General features: G+C 42.8%; 1 protein-coding gene and 1 long non-coding RNA gene across 2 annotated transcripts in view; both read right to left on the reverse strand.

Annotated features, from left to right (window-relative positions):
• ATP9A (ATPase phospholipid transporting 9A (putative)) overlaps positions 1-10,568 on the reverse strand; it is a 62,664-nt gene extending 52,096 nt beyond the window's left edge. Inside the window, exon 1 of the mRNA XM_062613949.1 lies at positions 10,331-10,568. Within this exon, the coding sequence (XP_062469933.1) occupies positions 10,331-10,398 (68 nt within the window). The 5' untranslated portion in view covers positions 10,399-10,568. The remainder of the gene's footprint in view (positions 1-10,330) is intronic.
• A 1,523-nt stretch (positions 10,569-12,091) lies between these two features.
• On the reverse strand, positions 12,092-19,393 carry LOC134161246 (uncharacterized). Its single transcript, XR_009963901.1, has 3 exons — positions 19,244-19,393; positions 14,231-14,284; positions 12,092-13,912 (listed from the first exon to the last, which is right to left on the reverse strand). It is a non-coding gene; the product is annotated as an uncharacterized LOC134161246 (long non-coding RNA).
• Between the last annotated feature and the right edge of the window lie 347 nt (positions 19,394-19,740).

Consider the following 19,740-nt stretch of genomic DNA (forward strand, 5'->3'; position numbering starts at 1 on the left):
CTACTGGGAGAGCTTCTACCTCCTGCGAATAAAAGAGCTCCAGGAAGCAAGGAGTATGGGGTACAGGCAGAAAGGTCCCCCTTGCACTGATCCTGGATTGCAGGTTTTATGCCACAAAGCTCTCATTAAAAAAGTAGCTGCAGTGCTTTCTAGTCTTTCTTCTGTTTCCTTGTTGAAACTCCCTCAAACAAAAGGGGGCTTTCCCATTTACGAACTGAACTTAAACAGGAATGCATATATGTAGAACGATCTCATATGTCTTAAAGAGATGAGGTGGAGACAGAGATGCTTCTCTCCTTTCCTGCAACCCCTGCTTCATAGGAATTTGCACCTTTTTAACAGAAGAGTTTAATATTTGCGTATTTGAATATTTGCACTTTAAAACAGTCTTGCCAAGGAATAATAATGTGTAATCCTTTAAAAATTAAACCTTACAAGGAATCTGAAAATGGATGGAAAATGATTACAGATTTTATTTTTATACAGTATTACAGTCATTAGCGGCATTTATGTTAATAGCAGATTTTGTGTTATCTACTAATGAATAACACATTCTCATTGACGAAGGACATGCAGATCCAGCCACAAGGTCCTGGTTTGTTAGTTTAGCTGTAGTCACTTCCATTTTCAGCTCTTGAGATGACCGTCCCACTGCAGCACCACCGCAGAGTTCAGGCAGCCCCAACCAATGCCTGGACCCAGTGCCATAAACCCAAATTGCCAGAGAAATAGACACAGGAATATAAATCCATCCTATTTTCAACCGGACTAGTCCAGTATAACCTCTGCGCTCTTCCTTTCCCTGTGTTTTTTTCTACTTTGTCAGCAGTATCTTTGTTCCTGCTCTTAAATATTGTCATGACACAATTATCCAGTTCAACAATCACCTTTTATATCTTGTAATGCCAGTTTCCCAAAACCCCCTTCAAATTAGAATAGGAACACACTGGTATCCTGACTATTCACTTTTTCAGCTCAGTCTTACATTAAAGCCATTTATTTAACATCATTTCTGGCCTTTCCTAAAAGTTACATGCGCATTCAGGAAAGCCAAACCAAGTTCACTAAAACTGATAGGGTCACTAAAGGATTTTCTCTTCTCTCTGGGGAGATATTTAGTATCTAGGATATGAGATGTGAGCTAAGCTGGCTGTGAGCGCCTGTTCAAACCACCAGCACACAACACCTCACCAAAGGTCCTTTCTGCAGCCCCGACACAGTCAGTGCCTCCACCTCTCCCTGGTGAAGGAGACAACCAGAGTCAATAAATAAATCCCAGCAATAGCATGTGGTGCCTGTATTTGAAAATACCCAAGTTCAAAATCTCCTCTGGAACACAGTTGGGTGTCATACTTAAATAAACTGCATCCCCTGTTTTGGGAACAATTGCATGGCCTACAAGCTTCAGGCTAGAGGTTGCTTTTCTCGACCAAAAAGATGCTAGGATGAGGTGACAGGAAACATTCTGTAGAAGAACATGAAGGATTAGTGTGCAATTTGTTAAATAATCGTAACACCTGAGAACCAGGCTTTCCACAGGTTGCCTGCCACCAGCTCAGGGCACCTCATGGGGCCTTCAACCTGGCTGATACAGCCAGCAAAAACCCAGCTCTCACACAAGATTTAGTGAAGAAGACTGTGTACTGCTCAATGTAACAAATACTGACATGAGGCAATGAATCAGAGCACGGTTGCTTTGCAGGGGATGCAAGGACTTATCAGCAATCCCTCCTGTACCTTAAAAAAGCCTCTCTACTCAAGATTGCAGCATTGTGCCCTTCCAAAGCCCAGAAGGGTTATTTTTCTGTTGTCACTGCTTCTCACCGAAAGCCAATCTCTTCCCAATCCCTCTTGTTCCTTTAAAAACACACCTATTGAATTTCATTGACGTTTGGGAAAGCCAGTGTCAGCTAGATGGATAACCAAAAGCTTCAGAGCTCTTACAAGCATCTTTCCAGAAACCACTGTTAAGATCTGTTCTTCAATCACAGCATTCGGCCACAAAAGTCCTATCAAATACACAGCTAACCAAAGGAGTAACTATTTAAGGAAGTACACAAAGCATTTGGCCCTTGAAGTAACCATCTTGACTGAATATACATGCAGCGTGTTAAAACAGTTTACAACTCACTACACAGAAGGTGGTTTCCTACAAAGATACCGAGTTTTATGTTTCATGCCCCACTGGATGCAAATAAATCGAAAGAAGAGTTTTCAGTTCAGTCGGTTCCTTCTGTACAGGAGAGGAATAGAAATCAACTTTGCTTCCAGAAGTAAAGGTTTCACCATGTGTTTCAGTGCTCCATGAGCTGACACAGACGTTAACTTTACAAGGCTGACTTGTAAGACAATTTCTCATAAGCTTTTAAAACTAGACATAAAGGGATTTTTGAATAATCAAATTACAGCAACATTATTATATTTCATGAAGAGTAACAGATAAACCCAGAAAAAGTGGATTTTCTCTAGCCTGTACTCAAAACCAACCTAAACCACAAGCATAGAGATGACACCCAAACACAGGAGAGGTTTCCTTGTTCAAGGGAGCTTTGAGACTGAACTGCTGACAAGACAGCAGAGTGCTACATCGCACCCACACATTGGTACTGAAGGAACATGAAATCACAAGTTTTGGATGGTGCTGAACAGTCTCTTACCAGCTCTAGTTAAATCAAACCCTCCATTCTAAATCCAGAGTATGTAAAATCCCCCAATTTCAATAACTATCCTACTGCTTTCACCTACATGCATTTATCACTGGCCTTCCAGAGGTCAGCTTTACCAAAGCCCCTGCAGTTGTCAACTTTGACTTGCAAACTGTTCATTTGCCAAAGAGGAGAAAATGATGAGAATGCAGGAAAGCCTGACAGAAATAAACACAGTGGGTAATGTGAACAGTTCAAAACACTGATACCTGTGAACACCTAGAGCAAACTACCGTAATAAAATAACTGGGGATGCTTTACTGTTCAAGTATATACAAGAGGCATCTGACATTCTACAGACTTGCAGCACCACTACTGCCATCTCTGCATACCTCTATACGGACATTGCCTGTTACTCTGCATTTGTAACATTTCTAAGGCACGGGATTTCCATCTCTGACTACTCCCATAATTAGCATAAGCACCCTAAATGTAACCCACTCCAAAAACTTACACTTGCCCTTGAAACTATTGATTTTTGTCAAAAATAAAACCTTTTTTTTGTTGTTAAGAAAACCTAACTCATGGATCTGTCTTCCCCACACAGCTGTGCGTAATACCCAGATCTGAAAGGCAGTTACCAATATGAGACAAACAGTATAGTGTAAACCACTCATATTTATAAACTCTACTACAGAAGCATATTTCAGTAGCTTGACACATTTTAATCCAGTTTTCTTTTGTGTTTGCAGATGAAGACCTAAGACAGCCACTTGCATCCCAAATATTTTTAATGGAAAATAGCGGTATTTGGATCACAACAGAAATTAGATATGCTCTATAAAAAAATATATTTTTTCCATGACAGAGAAAACACACAAGATTAGCCTTGAGTCCATGTTTGAATGACTGTGAATTCAGAATGACCTCTATGATAAGGCTCTAAACAAGAGGCTTTGCCCAAGGGAGCAAACTTGGTATCCCCACACCCTATTTCATCATCAGAACATGCTTCCCAGTTACAGAAAGAGTCAGGCAGTCCTTGTAATGAGACATCTGAAACCAGTTACCTTTGTTTATTTTTTAGGTTGGGCCTCTTCTAGGGATTGTACTCAACAGCAGAAATACCTACCCACCTATACCATAATATTTACAATAGGATAAGACTCAAAGAGGGCACTACTACAATTTAATATATTTTTACTTGTGCTGAGAGGTGTTTTTTTATACAAAGTAAAATACACTATCACACTCCAAAGAACTTTCCAAATATCTGGGCAGATCTTCAAACCAGTGCCTAACTCTCTAAAGCAGATTTCTAGCCATTTTAGTAAGTTCAGTGACTTATCAGTGTTTTTTTCTTCATGAATGTGTAAGAAAATGGCAAATGAACCCCACAAAATCAGAATGTTTTACCTTAGGAAGAATGTGCTCTGCCCATCTGCTTATATGCAATTATACTGCTTTTAGTATTTTCTTTTCCTAATTACTATGAATTCACTAGTCTGTGAATGCTTACGCCTAGCTCTGCAAAATTGCTTACACTTGTGTGGCTCTAAATGAGAGGGCAGATCCCAATACTGACAGCACAGACAAAGGCAGGGAAGCAGAAGGCAATTGCACAGAAGTAAAATTACCCCAAATTTAGCACATATTCCAAGCCCTGACCTCTTGTAGTGTTCCCAAAGATATTTGTTGCTTTGAGAATTTTAATTTACAAATGCTGTGTTACTATAAGTTTTAGAATCAATCTAAAATAATGCAGATCCAAGTATAAGCAAGAAGGGACATGGGAGAATCTGCTGTGGGAAAATAACAGTTCTGTGATATTCCTGCCTGGCTGGAGTCACCGTTTTCGCAACCTCCTGAAATACAGGGAAAGCAAACGGCAAACTGAATTAGGCAAACAAAAGAAAAACTTCCTGCCCAGCAAGCTTTTGAAGGTGATTGCCTGTAGTATCAATGCTCTAGTAAAGAATATGCAGCAGTTCTACTAAGAATTCTCCTACATAGCATGAGGCTTCTCTGCAATGTAAAGGAATCCATTGAAAATACCAAAGTCAACCAATGAACACAATACTACAACCAGCAACAACAGAGTCACAGTTGCAGTTTCAACTCCCCAGTTAAAGTTGCAACACTTTAAGTGGGGAGGTTTATCAGCGCTCAGGAATCCCATTACATCATTGCTGGAGCCTTCTCCAGAGCCTGCGATGCTTAGCAAGGAACTTGTGTGCCAGTGGCTGGAACTCAGCAAATGATGATGTTTATCCTATGCACATTCAAAGAACCCCAGAGAGTTTTATCTTATGAGGGCACCTAGTCAACCCCAGTGATGGCATTTAACTCCTACCTATCCTGTGACCTGGTTTTTCCCTCTTGTCCCACAAACCACACAGCACACTGCCTGTGCTTTGCTGGGTGAACAGAGAACAGAAGCCCACAATCCAAACCCTGGGCTAGTGACAGTGTTATCTCTGCATACTAATTGCTCAAGTGCCAGCCCATGCTTATTGAAGTAAGCTAGAAAATGAGGTTTTGGTAAGAACACAAGACATTTCCAAGCACAGAACTATGTGCTCATTCATACGTTTATCACCAACCCCAAAGATACTCAATTGCCATAATTTTTATGATTTTTTTTTTCCAAACTTTTTAATGATGTTTTAAACTTCATTAAGGAAGAATACATTACTAAGTCCTTAGTCCTGCTTTAAAATCCTATCTATGACATCTGTGACCCTTACAAAACTTTACACAAAATGGGAGTGGCTGCAATGGCAGATCCTGTTTTCAGACTAATGGCATGTTTCATTGATCTACCCAGGGCACATTCAGACAGCACAGCTTCACTACCTGAACCCTTTCTGCCTTATGTGTGCTGATGTTGCAATGTGAGTAAACACTGGTCTCTACAGTCGCTTTTATTACTGCACCAGGTTGTGTTAGCACAACACACGGTATGACACAGTGAAAGCCCAGTGCTCACCTGCACTGCATGACTACTGTGTGCTCACAGGAGCCAAAGAAAAGCTCTCAAAGGTGCCAAGGACTCGTACTGCGGGGAGAGTCAGCCATGCTTAGGGTATGAAGTCCTGGGCTGTGTCACTAAATATCTGACTTGGGGTGCCCACTGCTGGGAGGACAAAACACAACTTGTACCAAGAGTAAAGAAGAGGCAGAAAGATGGGTGGTGAACCTAACAAGGAACATTTCAGATAGCCTCCTTTTCCCTTTCTCCTCTGGAATCCTAACCTCGAGAAAAAAAAACCTATTCTGACAAATCCATTCAGTGGGGTACCAGAAACAAAGAACTCTGAGCACATACAGAAAGAACACAAATGTGTTTTCAGATTAGTCTGGTGCTCATTAAACAGAAAGTCATTTTGTGACCCGGGCTATCAGCTTTTGCCAGCTAACTTACTTGCTCCTTCCCAAGAAGAAATTCCCAAAGAATTTTACAGCCATTGCATAGTTCTGTGATTCTACTGTTTCTCTGGATATCATCCCTATTTTGGGTATCAAGCTTAAAGACCTGGATGAGGAGGGAAGGGGCTGCTCATGCCATCACATTACTCCAAAGTTTTCTGCTCAGAGCAAAGTCAGTGTCACTGGTGGAAGTTGACTGTTTCTGGCAGAAGAGAACTACTGCTGTTATTAGGAATAATAAAATACTTCCCATCAGAATCAGAAGACTACATCCTTGAAAGGGAAAGAAAACTCATCTAAAAAAAACCAGCTGAGAGTTTACATTGCTGCTTAGAGAGGCTCACAAAATTAGCATGCACTTTTCAGGAATGGGAATCACAAAGTTACCGAAATGTGAGAAGTCTTCTATAAAAGTTTAGGAGGCATACACATTCCTAAACATTTCTGCTGTTTTGCAACTGAAGCACTGAAGAACAATATTGCAACAGCCCCTCAAGTACAGTAAACTAGTAAGTCACTGTACACCATGAGCTTCTTAAAATTACTGTCTTATAGAAAGAACATGAAAACTATATGAAAGCAGCTTATATGGGGAAGCTCTTGCAACACTGTTATTCACATTTTAAATCATACCATGGCAAAAATAATAAAAAAGCCTAACTCACAAATCCCAAAATAAAGTCGCAACCACTCAAAAGCATCTCTTTCAATGTGAACTGCATCCGAAGCTTTGAGCGCTCTAAGTGACAGGGCCCTTAAACCTGCACAGGGATCTGAATGAACAGGAGGTGCTGAAGAGCGCATCTACTGTCTATTTCACTTGGGATTGTATTTGTTTACAAAAACACATTCTTAGTGATGAGGTAAGAAAAGTAAGGGGACAGACTGACTGTCAGATGCTAGATTAACGGGAAATGCAAAGAAGCAGGTTTTATTTATAAATGTAGCACGTTTGATGGAGAAGTATTTGAGAGAGCAAATTAAAAATGCTTTCATAAGCAAAACTAATGGAAACAAAAATTGTCATATATGTCTAATGGGGAGTAGTATTTGTCAAATTAGTGCTGAAGTTTATCTACATATTTCAGGGGTGTTGGAACTAGATGATCTTAAGGTCTTTTCCAACCCCAAACATTCTATGATTCTATCACTCCTACAACAAGTACTCTTCTCCAATGCTGTTTCCACGTTTCTCAAAGGCTGTGCTGTTAAGTTCTTGGCACCTTTAATACACAAACCAACCTTCCACATTTTATTATTTTAAAAGTATATAGAGAATTTTCCAGCGATTAAAAACCAGAGCCATACACAACTACATAGCTTTATTCTGCACCTCTACTTGATCCCAACATCCCCATTTCAGACCTGGGGGTAAGCACTGCTATTCCTGCAGCCCACCCCTGCCCATCCACCAAGAACAGTGGTACAAACCAGCTTGTCTGTGGGAAACCAGCCCAGCTTCACACGTGTGGAGGCACACCAACGTGCAGGAGCAACCATCTCTCTCCGTTGACTTTGAAAAGGCATTTGCCACTTAAATAGACCCAGAATACACTCACATACAAGGGGATGGCCAAACTGTTACTGTAAAGCTCCTGCTTCCCTGTCTCATTCCCCATTCTTCCCCCCACATTTTTGGATCAAGGCCTTTTTCCATCGCAGATGCAGCATAAGCACAGCAGTTTGCTGGTTTCAAAAAGAGTGCCTTGCAGGACTGTGGACTGAGACATACGCTATTTAGGGAAAAACTTGTGTCATGCACTAAACACAGCACTTGGGGTGCTTCAGGAACTTTCAGCTCCCTCCCTGGCAGAGCTCAGCCCCTGGGAAGCTCAGACTCACATGCCATCCCACAAGCAGTCCTGCTGCAGTTAATGCTATCCTTCCCTCCTCACTGGCACGTACCTCATAGTGGTTTTCAGGGTGCTGCAAAGTATTTGGAAGGATATGGCTGAATTCAAGGCATCAAGCTGCAGAATTCTGAGCTTAGCCTTTGATTGCAACAAGGAAGATCCACATTAAAGTTATGCTCAGGAACAGATAACCATATCCCCTGCTGGTTTATTAAGCACATGATTTTTCTTCAACACATCGCAGCTATCTGTACCATCATTCATCTCTGCAAGGATACTGTGAGTTCCTCTCTGGCTTCTCTTCAAAGCAAAGTACAGTCTTAGGCTGTAATGAAAGCCCTGCTTGGGTGACACCTGCCCTATGTAAGAATTAGGCATTTCTTACTTTTTTGTTAACAAACAAGAAGATTTCTATGAAGTCATTCTGTACATGAACAGAAATCTATTTGCCACTCCAGAAGACAACACTGACAAAAATATCTGTCCTGAGAACTTGCCCCCACTGCAGAAACTGCAGTCAGGGCTATGCTAAGTTGAAGCCCTTTAAGATGTTCTTATCCCTGGGTTTTCATATGTATCAAGGGACATAACTTAGAAGGCTTCTCTTTGGGTTTTTCTCAGCATAAACAGAAGAAATAAGGTCTTGAGTATGGCTTAGGATTCCCGGGAGTCCATCCTCAATAGGACACTAGGGATGCTGCCTGACTTGCTGGTCAATTTCTTCTTTGGCTTATCATACTGGCTTGGGTTTACTTGACTTCAATGCTTTACTATCCACACTATGCTTCAATCAAACTACTAACATACCACAGGCTGGCTACTTATCAGTAAAACAGAAGGTCCAAATATATAAGTCCGATCCCCAGAGTTCCTGAACCAAAGGGAAACCCCAAATCCACATTATTCAGACTGCCATTGAGAAAATTCCTAGGCAATCTTCCTTCACAACTACCAGAATTTCTTGCTAACACTGGAAACGTCATCTCTGTGCCTGCTAATCAGCTAGAGTCCCCAGTCAATGAAGCATAGCTGAGGTTAGAGGAGGGCAATTTCTGTTAGACATTACTAACCACTTGTAGTACCCAAGAGTACCCAAGTACTTGGTGGAGATTAGAGAACTTTAGGAAAAGCAATCATTCAAGAAGCCTTGAGAAATTTCTCAGGCCTCCATCTCTCCCTGATCCCTTTCAATCACATCACTAAATTTAATGCCATGGTGGCTGCACCTTGTGGAACTTGCCCAATGATGCATGTGACAGACACTTGCTGCACCACACACACCTCCCAACTCTGTATCAGCTGGCATGGATATTGCTACATCAAGTACAAGAAACAATGCTGTTAATAAGAAATATTTCTAATAATGAATAAACTACGTAGAACAACTGCAGTTAGAGGAATCAGAAAATATCAGCCAAACACATAATAAACAAGTATCAATCTCATCTTGCTCTAACAGTCAGGCTTCCCTTTGGTATTTTGATTCATTTGACTAATATCACTCACCACATTTTAAAAACCAAACCAAATTACCCAGGGACAAATGAAGCACCGCAATAACTGACAGCCAGGTAACCCTGCACACCCCACTGTGTACAAACCAACCTGCCTGGATAGAGGTGCAATTTCCTAAAAAAAAAAGTAAGAAATCATTTAATTTTTTCTTATTTAACTCCCTGCACAAGAATACCAGTGTAAATACACATAACCACCTCCTTCAGGACCACATCCCATGCTCGGGATATTGCACCACCACACACCAAGGATACTGTATTGCTTTAACTGCTACAGTTAGACAGAGACCTTTGTTACAGCTCTACCATTTCTGGTCCAACGCAGTGAAGCCCGAGCGCTCGCTCCAGCACCAGCGGCAATTCAGGGCCGGACCGCGTGCAGGGGCGAGCCGGGCCGCCGGTGACTCCCCGCCCGGCGCTTGCTGTCCGGCCCCGGCACCGCTTTGTCTGGAGGGCTCCGATGGAGCAGGGCGATGAGGACAGCGGCCGATTCTTCCCCACGCAAGGGGCTGCCAACCGGCCCCGATGGCCGGCTCCGCTCTGCCCAGCCCCGGCGGCAGCAACGCCCGGCAGAACCCTGCCCTCCGCCCGGGCGTGCCAGGGCAATGGCGTCAGGAACAACCTGTCAGCGCCTGCCTGCCCCCCTCCCGCACTCCTCCTCCTCTCCCCAGCCTCGGACCGCGGCCGCGCAGCGCAGGCAGATGCGGCTCCCGCCCGCCTTCCGCTGAGCCCCGCGCATCCCGCAAAGACCCCCGGGAGTGCGGGCCCCGCCGCCGCCCCGAGGCGGGAGGGAGCGGGGTTCGCACCGCCCGTCCCCCGCAACGCAGGCGGCGGCCGTAAGAGGAGCGAGGCCCCAGGCCCGCGGTCAGCGCCGAGCGGAGCGGCTCACCCGCTCCGGTGCTTGCTGTCCATCCGCTTCTTCTGCCGGACCGGCTGCAGCGGGATGTTGTCGGTCATGGCCGCGGCTGCCGGGGCGGAGCGGGGAGGGATGCGCTTTCCAGCAGCGCCTCGGCCCGGCCCGCCGCCGTCTGGCGGCTCCGCCGAGGGGGCCGGGCTCGGCGCCGCCGGGTCCCAGCACGCAGGTGCCGCCCCACCGCGCTCCGCCCCCGGTCCGGTTCGCTTCTGATCCCCGGCACCAGCGCGCATCTCCCAGCTCCGTCTGCAACACCTAGAGAGCCCAACACAGCCCCGCAAGGTCCGGCACCTGCTCTGTCTTTAAGCCCGCACCCGCCGCCCGCCTCTGGCTCCATTCTGCCCCTATCCCTCCGTGCCCCGTCTCAATTTCCCATCCTGGTCGCGCCTGGGTTTCACCTCAGGCGAACGGCCACGCAACATCCCGCGTGTCCTCATCCTTTTGCAGCCAGCACAGAGACGCAAATTCATCCCTCTTCTTTAGAGAATTCTTCAACCTACGTTTCAGGGCGGTGCTTTATGGTGCTGCTGCCTGCACCCTTCTTGCATGGTGACCTTCATCTGCTCCTGGCAACATGCGTTTCTGGATCCTCATTCAGATTTCATCTGCAAGTTTAGGTGCAAATTGCTACAGCATTTCTGCTCTTTTTATGACTTCAAGCTCTTCTTTACAATCACAGTAGCTAAGTCTTCATTAAAACTAAGTATGCAGATTAGATTCAAAAAGGCACTGGGCTACAGAAGCTGAAACACATGCTTGGCTGATGATCTTTGTATTTTATCAGGCAGGGTTCCTGAAAGCTACCAGTCCATCCCACCAGTTGCTTTGTATTTCTGTCCCAGCTAAACTCTGCTTAATGTGGTTTTGACACCTGTTCTGCCTCCTCCATCCATTCATCTTGCTGCACTCCAGCTCCTCCACTTCCACTCCATTTTCCTCCTGCCATCTCCATATCTTCATCTTCTTCTTGTCCATAAATGAGAAAGCAAAGGAATCCTTTAAGAAAAGGAACCCAGCTCGCCTGCAGCCCATTCAGGCTGTTGGCTTTATTCTTCATTCAAACAGGAAAAACAAAATTTCCAGCAGTAAAGATGTATTTCATAGGGAGAAATAGAACCAGGCACTGCAATCATCCTATTCAAATGAATTACGCTTTCCTAGTGATGCTACCATGAAAAGAAGACAAATACTGATATAACACAGCCTTCTTAAAATGTGGAACGTTAAATTGCATCCAGAAAACAGCAAGTAGGAAAGTCTAACAGGATTGATGGTATCTAGACAGCCACCAGAAATTGTGCTGATAGGCTGGTGAAAGCATGGTTAAAGTCAATGGGGAAAACCACCAAGTGATAGCAAAAATGTCAGTAATAAGGAAAAAAAATGCTTCAGATTGTGTAAATAAGTGAGGCAATGGCCCTGTGTCAGAGTCACAGCTGGCTGATGGGGATCCAGCCCCCACCCCTTTCAAATCACTTCCTCCCATTCACTGCTCCTCTCTAACGCTTTCCGCTTTGTGTGCCTGTGCTCTAAATCAGCCCTGCAGAAGGTCTGCTTTTACAAAAACCATCTGCCTGGGAGGGGTCCTTTATTTATTTATTTCAGTCAAACCCCATTAGGCGCTGGATACCGAGCGTAGCCTGCAAACAGCAGGCAGCGCCAGCCAGAGTGCTGCAGCCTCAGAAGGACATGGGCTGGGATTTGCCTCAAGGAGAATCGTAACATCATGTTGGACATGTTCTATAAACAAAGCCAATGCTTGCACTGTCCCCCAGGCTGCTGTGAGCAGGTGCCCATGGGTGCTGGCAAGGCTACTGTTTTAGTAAAAGTGCCTCTACCTGCCCCTGTAGAGTGTTAGCCATGGGCATCGCCCATCTCAGTTTGCTCCCACTACCTGTGTAGCCACACCAGTGAGGGCAAACCTGTTGTAGGCTGTCATTCGTGCCAGCATAGCTTCTTCCTGCTTGAAAACACCAAAATTTACACTGGTGCACCTATACAGATGGAGGAAATGCCCACTGCAGATAAAGATCATATGAAATAGTCAGATCTACACATCCCTCTCAGCATCTCACGGTGTGGTCCTGGTCACCACAAAGCCTGAATATGTCTTGTGCACGGCCAGTTTATCTCTCACCCGTTTGCAGACAGTCTGCAAAATCCTTCATTTAACAAATAACTTGCTTGGAAATGTTCACTAAGCAAAGACTCACCATGCCTACATACACATGCAGCCGTATTTAGACCACCTACAACGAGTGTCTTAGTTGTTATAGTTACTCCCTAAGGCTGCCTGCAGTCCTGGACTGCCAGATATTGTCCACCTGCACAGCCAATCTAAATGGCTCACGGTTCTGCAGAACTAAATACCACAATCACAATGGCCAGGAGCAGGAAATGAGTGGGTAAACCCAAATGAAAGTTCAAAATCACCATTTGTTTTAACGTACTAGAAAGTAGCATTTACGAAGTTGACTGGCTTGGGTAGGGGGGTTTGTTGTTTGTTTTGGTGTTCAGCTGTTCTGGGGTTTTATAGGATAAGGGATGTTTGTGTATATCTTAAAATGAGCTCAAGGTAATCCTAAATAATAGTACTTTTCCCATGAAAAATGAAGGCTATTAAAAAATGAAAACATGTAAGCAAAGCAGAGTGGGTCACAGCAGAGTTCCTGGGTAGCTCTCTTCTCTCCTGCCCTCGCTGTGTTCTAGCTCAGGTTACACTATAGGTTACAACCAGCACCAAACCTGCAGATGTCATTTCTTTTCTTCACAGTTGAAGCAGAGTCATCCTGGCATTTTGTAATGAGGACATTTCAGCTATGTCATTAACAGTTACACCAGTTTCAGGCACCAGCAGTGACAATGTTTAGGTTGGTATTTTCAATGCCATTCTAAGGCAGTCTTAGTACAAAAACTGTTTGTAGAACTGACATTTAAGCTGTATTCCGATTTAGTAATATGATGTTTTAATATCTTACTTCTCACTCAACTGTTCTTATCCACTCATGGGGACAACTGAAGTAGAAATAAAAATCCCTTCTCCTTCCACAAACATTTCAGCTCATGAAATGTATTTCCTCCCATTTTTTCTCATACTCAACTGCAGGTATATTCTGTTAATGAGAGAAAAAAATATGACAGCATTCACTTCAAATGATATAAATAAACGGAGCAACTGAAGATCCTAAACAGGATGTTGCACTTGACCTAAACTGTAACACCATTGCCACAAAACCACTGGCCTAATGCTGTAACTGGCTGAAATGATAAACTCAGACTCCAGCCTTGAGGCTCAGTCTGTAATTAAAACTTGTCAAATGTCATTGTTACTTGCTTTGAGGAGGAAGTACCACTGGATTTCAAACAACATTCTTCGAAGCACCACATTTTGGACCTTGATATCTTTATGTTTCAGACAGAAATAGATGACATCTCTCCTTTATATGGAGCAGCTAAACTTCCTGCACATCATTTCTACACATTGCTCAACTCTGCCTTCCCAGAACACGGGAGGAAAAGCAGCTGACTGTCATATGGTGGCTCTCAATTCCAGTAATCCTAGAAGAAGAGCAAAGGGATGCACAGGCAGGTTTACATTTATCTGCATAATCAGGGATAATGAACTTGGCAAACAGTGACAGAAATCAAGCGACAGCGATACTGCAGCCTGCAGCTTCTGAGGACTCAAACAAACTTTCAAAGCCTCCCTTAGGGGCACCCTGATTCTCTGCCTTGTATTGTAATGCTTTTGATTTTCAGTTAAAAGATCACTGTGAAAGATCTAGACTAGGCTGTAGCCCAGTGGGATAAACCCCTCCTTGACATACTTCTTGCATAGCATTAGCTTTGCTGTAAACATTTTACACATGATCTCACCCTTCACAGTAGGTATGCACTCTCCTGAGTTCCAAGCCTTTGATTTTCATTTGCCTGTTGAGAAGGAGTGCCCAAAAGAAAACTTCCAGCCTCAGTCTGAGAAGTTAGATTTGTTAAATCAAGTGAAATAAAACCTATTTTGTTTTTTTTTCTGATGCTACTGGCTTGTTTTCTGATGCTCAAGTTTTGCAAGAACAGAACTTCAGGCTCACAAAGGAGCCCTGCAAGCTCCGGAATTTACACTGTACAACTGCTAATTAAAAAAAGCTGATTTATTTTCCATAATTTTCAATCATTATCTATGGTGGTGCTTTTTTTCTCCCAGGACTTCTTTTGCACAGAGGATTAAATTAACACCACAGCAAGCAGAGTTTTATTCTCCTCGCTGCACCCCCTTCCTCCTTCCCCAGTGATTTGTCATAGAACCAATTCTGGATCACTTGGCTTCCTCTGAGTCTGTCCTGTAGGGAGAGTTTATCAAAGCTGTCAGTGTTTTCATCACTGAACATTATAGATCTAATTTCAAACCCAGAAATCATTTATTGGCGAGTCCAAAGTTGAGCCCCCATTTTCTATGCGAGGGATTATACAGAACTATCATGTTGTTGACTGGAATGATTTAGTATCTTTTCCCAGAGCAGGCAGCACAAGCACACTTGTTCTGCAAGTAGGATTATGTTTTATGCATTGAATAGTCATGAGTCTCTCGTGGTCTGCCATTCAAGTTTGCAAAGAAAAGTCGAAGTTCAATCTGGCAAAGCACAGCCTATGGACACAACTGGCTGGCAGAGTGTGCCTAAATCAAACCAGACATTTCTATATCCATGAGCCTGTACTATAGTGGTTCCCAGTGTTTTGGAAGTGAGCCTTTCTGCCTTATCTTTTTTGCCCTTCTCCCCCACTTCTCATTTCATCTCTGTGTTACAGAGCCACGCCACTCCCTTGTCCTCTTGGCTTTGCATCCTCTTCTCTGGCCGTGACACCAGCTTCTCACCTACAGGCAATGCCTTCCAATATGTTTCACTGATCTTCAAATACATCCAGGTCTCTAAGCTCCACTGGTTAAAGAACATGTAAATAAACTGGATTTTGGGGGTGTGCCTATATTCCTCCAAGGCACAAGTGCTAGTGCCAGCTTCTCACTGAAACAATGGAAGGTGGTTTTGACAATGCACTTGCAAATTGTACTTATCGCCTATTCAGCACAATATGCTATAAATTTTCTTCCATTTCAGTTGTGCTACTAAACAAATGATGTTTGTTTACACATAGGACTCCAGTGTTTCTGCCTGAGGAACACTGTAGAAGGTCATAATAATAACATCCTGCTTGACTTTTTATATGCTGGAAGATTAATTACATTTTGGAACTACATTTGATTTTGCTCACTTTGTAAACAAGGAAATATGAGTATCAAATTATAGATAATTCTGATATCTAAGGAGATGGCTCAGACTACAGGTGTGTAACTGGTTGCACAAAATGTTTATGATTCCACAGGCAATTGAAGTTGTGACATCAATTTTTGTCCCTGTCATCTGATTTCGTAAGTGCATGTTTTACAAATACCATGGTGCACCTTCTTTGAAAACATAGCCCATTACACATGGTGTTTTGTGTTTTGTTTCAGAGCTGTATGTGCAGCTGCACCATGCATAAGGAAGACAGCAGGCAGGAGTAGGGATTTGGTTGCTAAGGACTTGAAAACTTGCAGTCCTGCAGTAGCTGTGCAGCAGGCAGCCTTGTACGCGGTGTTATTTCCCCATGCTACTGACTCATTCCCACAAATGACAAGGAAAGAGGCGAGTTTGGTGTGGTGAAAAGTCACTGTTACCCTCTTTCTCAAGGCAGTACTGAAAACAGGCTCAGACTGTGACATTCAGTCCCTTGAAATGGGAGCAAATGTGCCAAAGCTGCCCATTCCAAAGGCTTAGCAGCTGCACGCACAGAGTCATTGCATTTTAGTAAGAGAAGCACAAACATGAGCTGGGATGCTGAAGCAGGAATCATTAACAATATGGTATCATTGTACATGTGCCCTGAGCCTACACAATGCACATTTGTCTTTTAAATTTATCTTTTAAATGTCTGAACTCAGACAAGACTACTGCAATTAACTGGCAAGTTAAACACTACCAGATTAGAATGCACTGTTAACACCTGCATCTCTGATCTGCACGGATGGCTTTGATATTATTTTCTCTTTTGACAAGTGGGCGATAGCGGATATCCTTTAAGCCTATATTTAATGAAGTCCTCCATAAATCCATCAACACTTGCTAAGGGAAACTACAATAAAGCTCATACTGCCATAGGCTCTGTTATTGAGAGAACATTTGGCGTTCTCATAATGAAGTTTCAGAGCAGATACTTCTCACGCTGATCTGAGGAAGTGCAGTATTTGTACAGGATCTTTTTCTTCCTCGCACAATTATGTGTTGCGGATCAAGAAGAAAACAACCCTTCAGTACCTAATTTTCCAAGCAATAATAGCCAAACTCATACATCTAGGACAGCTGTCAAATATAAGAAATTCAGAAAGAAAAAGGTGCTGTTTTCAAGAGAAATAAATTCACATTTTTATTTTGTTAGCTCTGGTTTTGTTAGTGATTCTGCTATTAGCTGTAGCTGTTTTGTGAATTCTCACTATGGTGTTTTTCTGTTACATCCTGTAGGTGTGATAAAAAAAATGTAAAGCTATAAAATGAGAATAAGTTGGTATTTGTTACATATTTTATATTTGCAAATTTTAGCAACACCCCCTGCACACAGAAAGTGATTATTTTGTCAGTTCATTCTGAAAGAATTTATAGGGGAACACAGGAATAGGTAATGAGGAAATCTGATTTTTTTCCAGATCTGGACATCATGAGTTGAGAGAGGTGGAGTACTTTTAATACATACAGTGATTTAGGTACTACAAAGCAGTAAACCACTTGAATGTGTACTGCACTTCAAGGACTTAAGTAATCAAATTGGCTTCATGGGAACAACTAGTGTATTAACAAACAAACCAACAGCATATAAAAAACTAATAAATTAAAAATGTTTGGCATTTTGAATATCGAGACTGCATGGAGACAAATTTTTCTATAGGACTGTAAAGGGCTGTTAAACCAATTCAGTTAACTTGATTTAGAAGTATCCTATCATCGCATACTATTGAGTATCCAGGTAGATAATATGCATAAAAGGTTGCAGGACAGATTCTGCATTACTACATTAAGAATACAGGTTATTTGTTGAGTGATTATTTATTCCATATATTCCTCCTGCATCCCCTTTCTGTCTGCAACATCCCATGTGGCCCTCACATTCTCATGGTTTCACAGACTGGGTGCTCTGACTTTCGGTCAGCTCACACTTTGGTTTGAGGTGATGCTTTTGGGTTTTTTTTAATTGGTTTTGTTTGGGTTTCTGCTGTTGTGGAGTTTTTTATTTGAATGTTTAAATGAGCTGATTGATTTAATAATGATCTAATAAAGATTATTAACTCATTATTAATAAAATGGTATCTTATTTATGCTTTGAATCATATTTGCTCCTAAACACGTAAGCAAAAGCATCGGAACATCCCTGCACAACAAATTGTTTTTAAAACGGCTTTGTTCGTGCAATGTATCCTGTTTAACCAGACTGAGAAGGAACCCAAGAGGATTCCTGACCTACTGTGAGTGCTCAGGTGTGGTATCTGCCCACCAAAGCCAGTCCGGCATCAGAGAGGAGCTGGGGAATACCTCCCTGCAGCATACAGGCTTCAGCTTCTTCAGCTTTTCCGCTTCTGCTCCAGCATTCTCCTAGTGACCATCAGTTTGACAGCATATTTCAGCAGGGTTTCTTCATGCTTCCAAGCCTAGAGAAGCTGTGACCACACTCCAGTGTAAAGACATTCAAACACTGCAAGAGTGGATCTGTATTCCTGTCCCTGCACCAATTCCCATTGCTGCTTGAGGTTGTGGTCTTTATATTTCACCCTGTTCTTCCCTTTTGCTCTTGTAGTTCTAGGCATTGTGTTGACATTATGGACACGCTTTTCCTCCGTGTATATAGAGTCTATGTTTGACTAAATATATATATATAAATATATATCAAACAGCACTGGGTATTGTGAATTTCACTTGATTTGGGCTTTTTTTTTTTTTTTAGCTTTCTTTAAAGACACTTTTACACAAATCTTCAGTAATGTCTGAATTTTGCTTAAACTAAGTAGGGGAAAATAAGGCAAACAATGAAATCCACCTGTTCTCATTCTGAATCAAGACATTTTCTTGAACTTGCAACTTCAATTGCATGAAGCAATTGAGTCAGAGGAGTTAGTCTTTGGACTGAGAGATGTAGCAACCAGAAAGGCTAATAACAAGTTTGAAAAGAGAGGGATGCTGCTTTTAGGTTGGCTAAATCCAGCACAATTCAGTTACAATAGGCATTAAAAAGCATGCTTTCCAATAAATCAATCAAAACTTCGAGTATGAGCAATATTAACAGCAATCAAAATGTTGCCAAAACCACTGCTCTTTACAAGTAATTAACCCAAAGTGCAGAAAATAGAAGATACAATAATGAAATAGGTAACAGGATAATAGGCAGGACTGTGCAATAGCCGGTTCTCTTCTCCGCTTCTGAGGTATGTTTCCTGTCCTGCTGTGGCTGTGCAATGACAGACGTGTTTCTAGGTCAGTGACAAATGTGAGCTGAAGTCACACACAAGTCCAGTGCTCACCCACACATCACTAATGAAGAGCACTCACCAGTGAGTGCGAGCAGGGAGGCCATAGGAAGTGCATGCAGGGAAGAGCCCTCTCATCTGAACACACAACACAAGGGACTGAGAAAGCCTCAGCACAGTAGCAGCAACCTCATGGGATCACATAGATGCTAAAAAGGCTTTCTGCCTAAGCTGTTATTTTGCAAACAGAAGCCATCATCTTTCCTCATTCCAAATGTACTGCAAGCCCTGCAGTAAGCACAATGGCTTACAACAGGAAAAATGAAAAATTAATGCAATATGCATACCTTTTCCTTTGTTTCAGCCTCTCCTTGCCATCCTATTGGATCAAGCACCTCAGCTAGGTCCTCTCCCCTCTGCAGATCCCCTTAGTGGTCATTTACGCTTTGCTCCATGCTGTATTTATCAGCAGCCCCAGGAAGGCTCCCACCTCCTCACTGCCAGCTGTGGGAAAGGCAATCAACCTCACCCAGCTCAGCCCAGAGCTGATTATCCACGATTTTCAGACAAACTTGCTCCTCAGAGTTCTCATTGACTTTTTGGTAAGTTTTGAACAGATGGGGTAGGTCAATAGAAATGTTTCTTTAGAGGAATAGAGCTAACACATCAAGCTAATGCACTTTATTTTTCTTTTTTAAACAATGCAACTTTAAAGTTTAAATTTAACATTTTAAGTAGGCCAGCCTTTACCTTAGCTCACACAAGTAAATATGCTACTTACACAAAAGCAACAGCCTGGGCAAATCCTCTACGTGATGAACAAAGTAAGCAGTTAACAAATAAG

The sequence above is a fragment of the Pezoporus occidentalis genome, unplaced genomic scaffold (assembly GCF_034315485.1).
Source record: "Pezoporus occidentalis ecotype Australia unplaced genomic scaffold, CSIRO_AGI_Poc_V1 ctg171, whole genome shotgun sequence".
Taxonomy (NCBI): domain Eukaryota; kingdom Metazoa; phylum Chordata; class Aves; order Psittaciformes; family Psittacidae; genus Pezoporus; species Pezoporus occidentalis.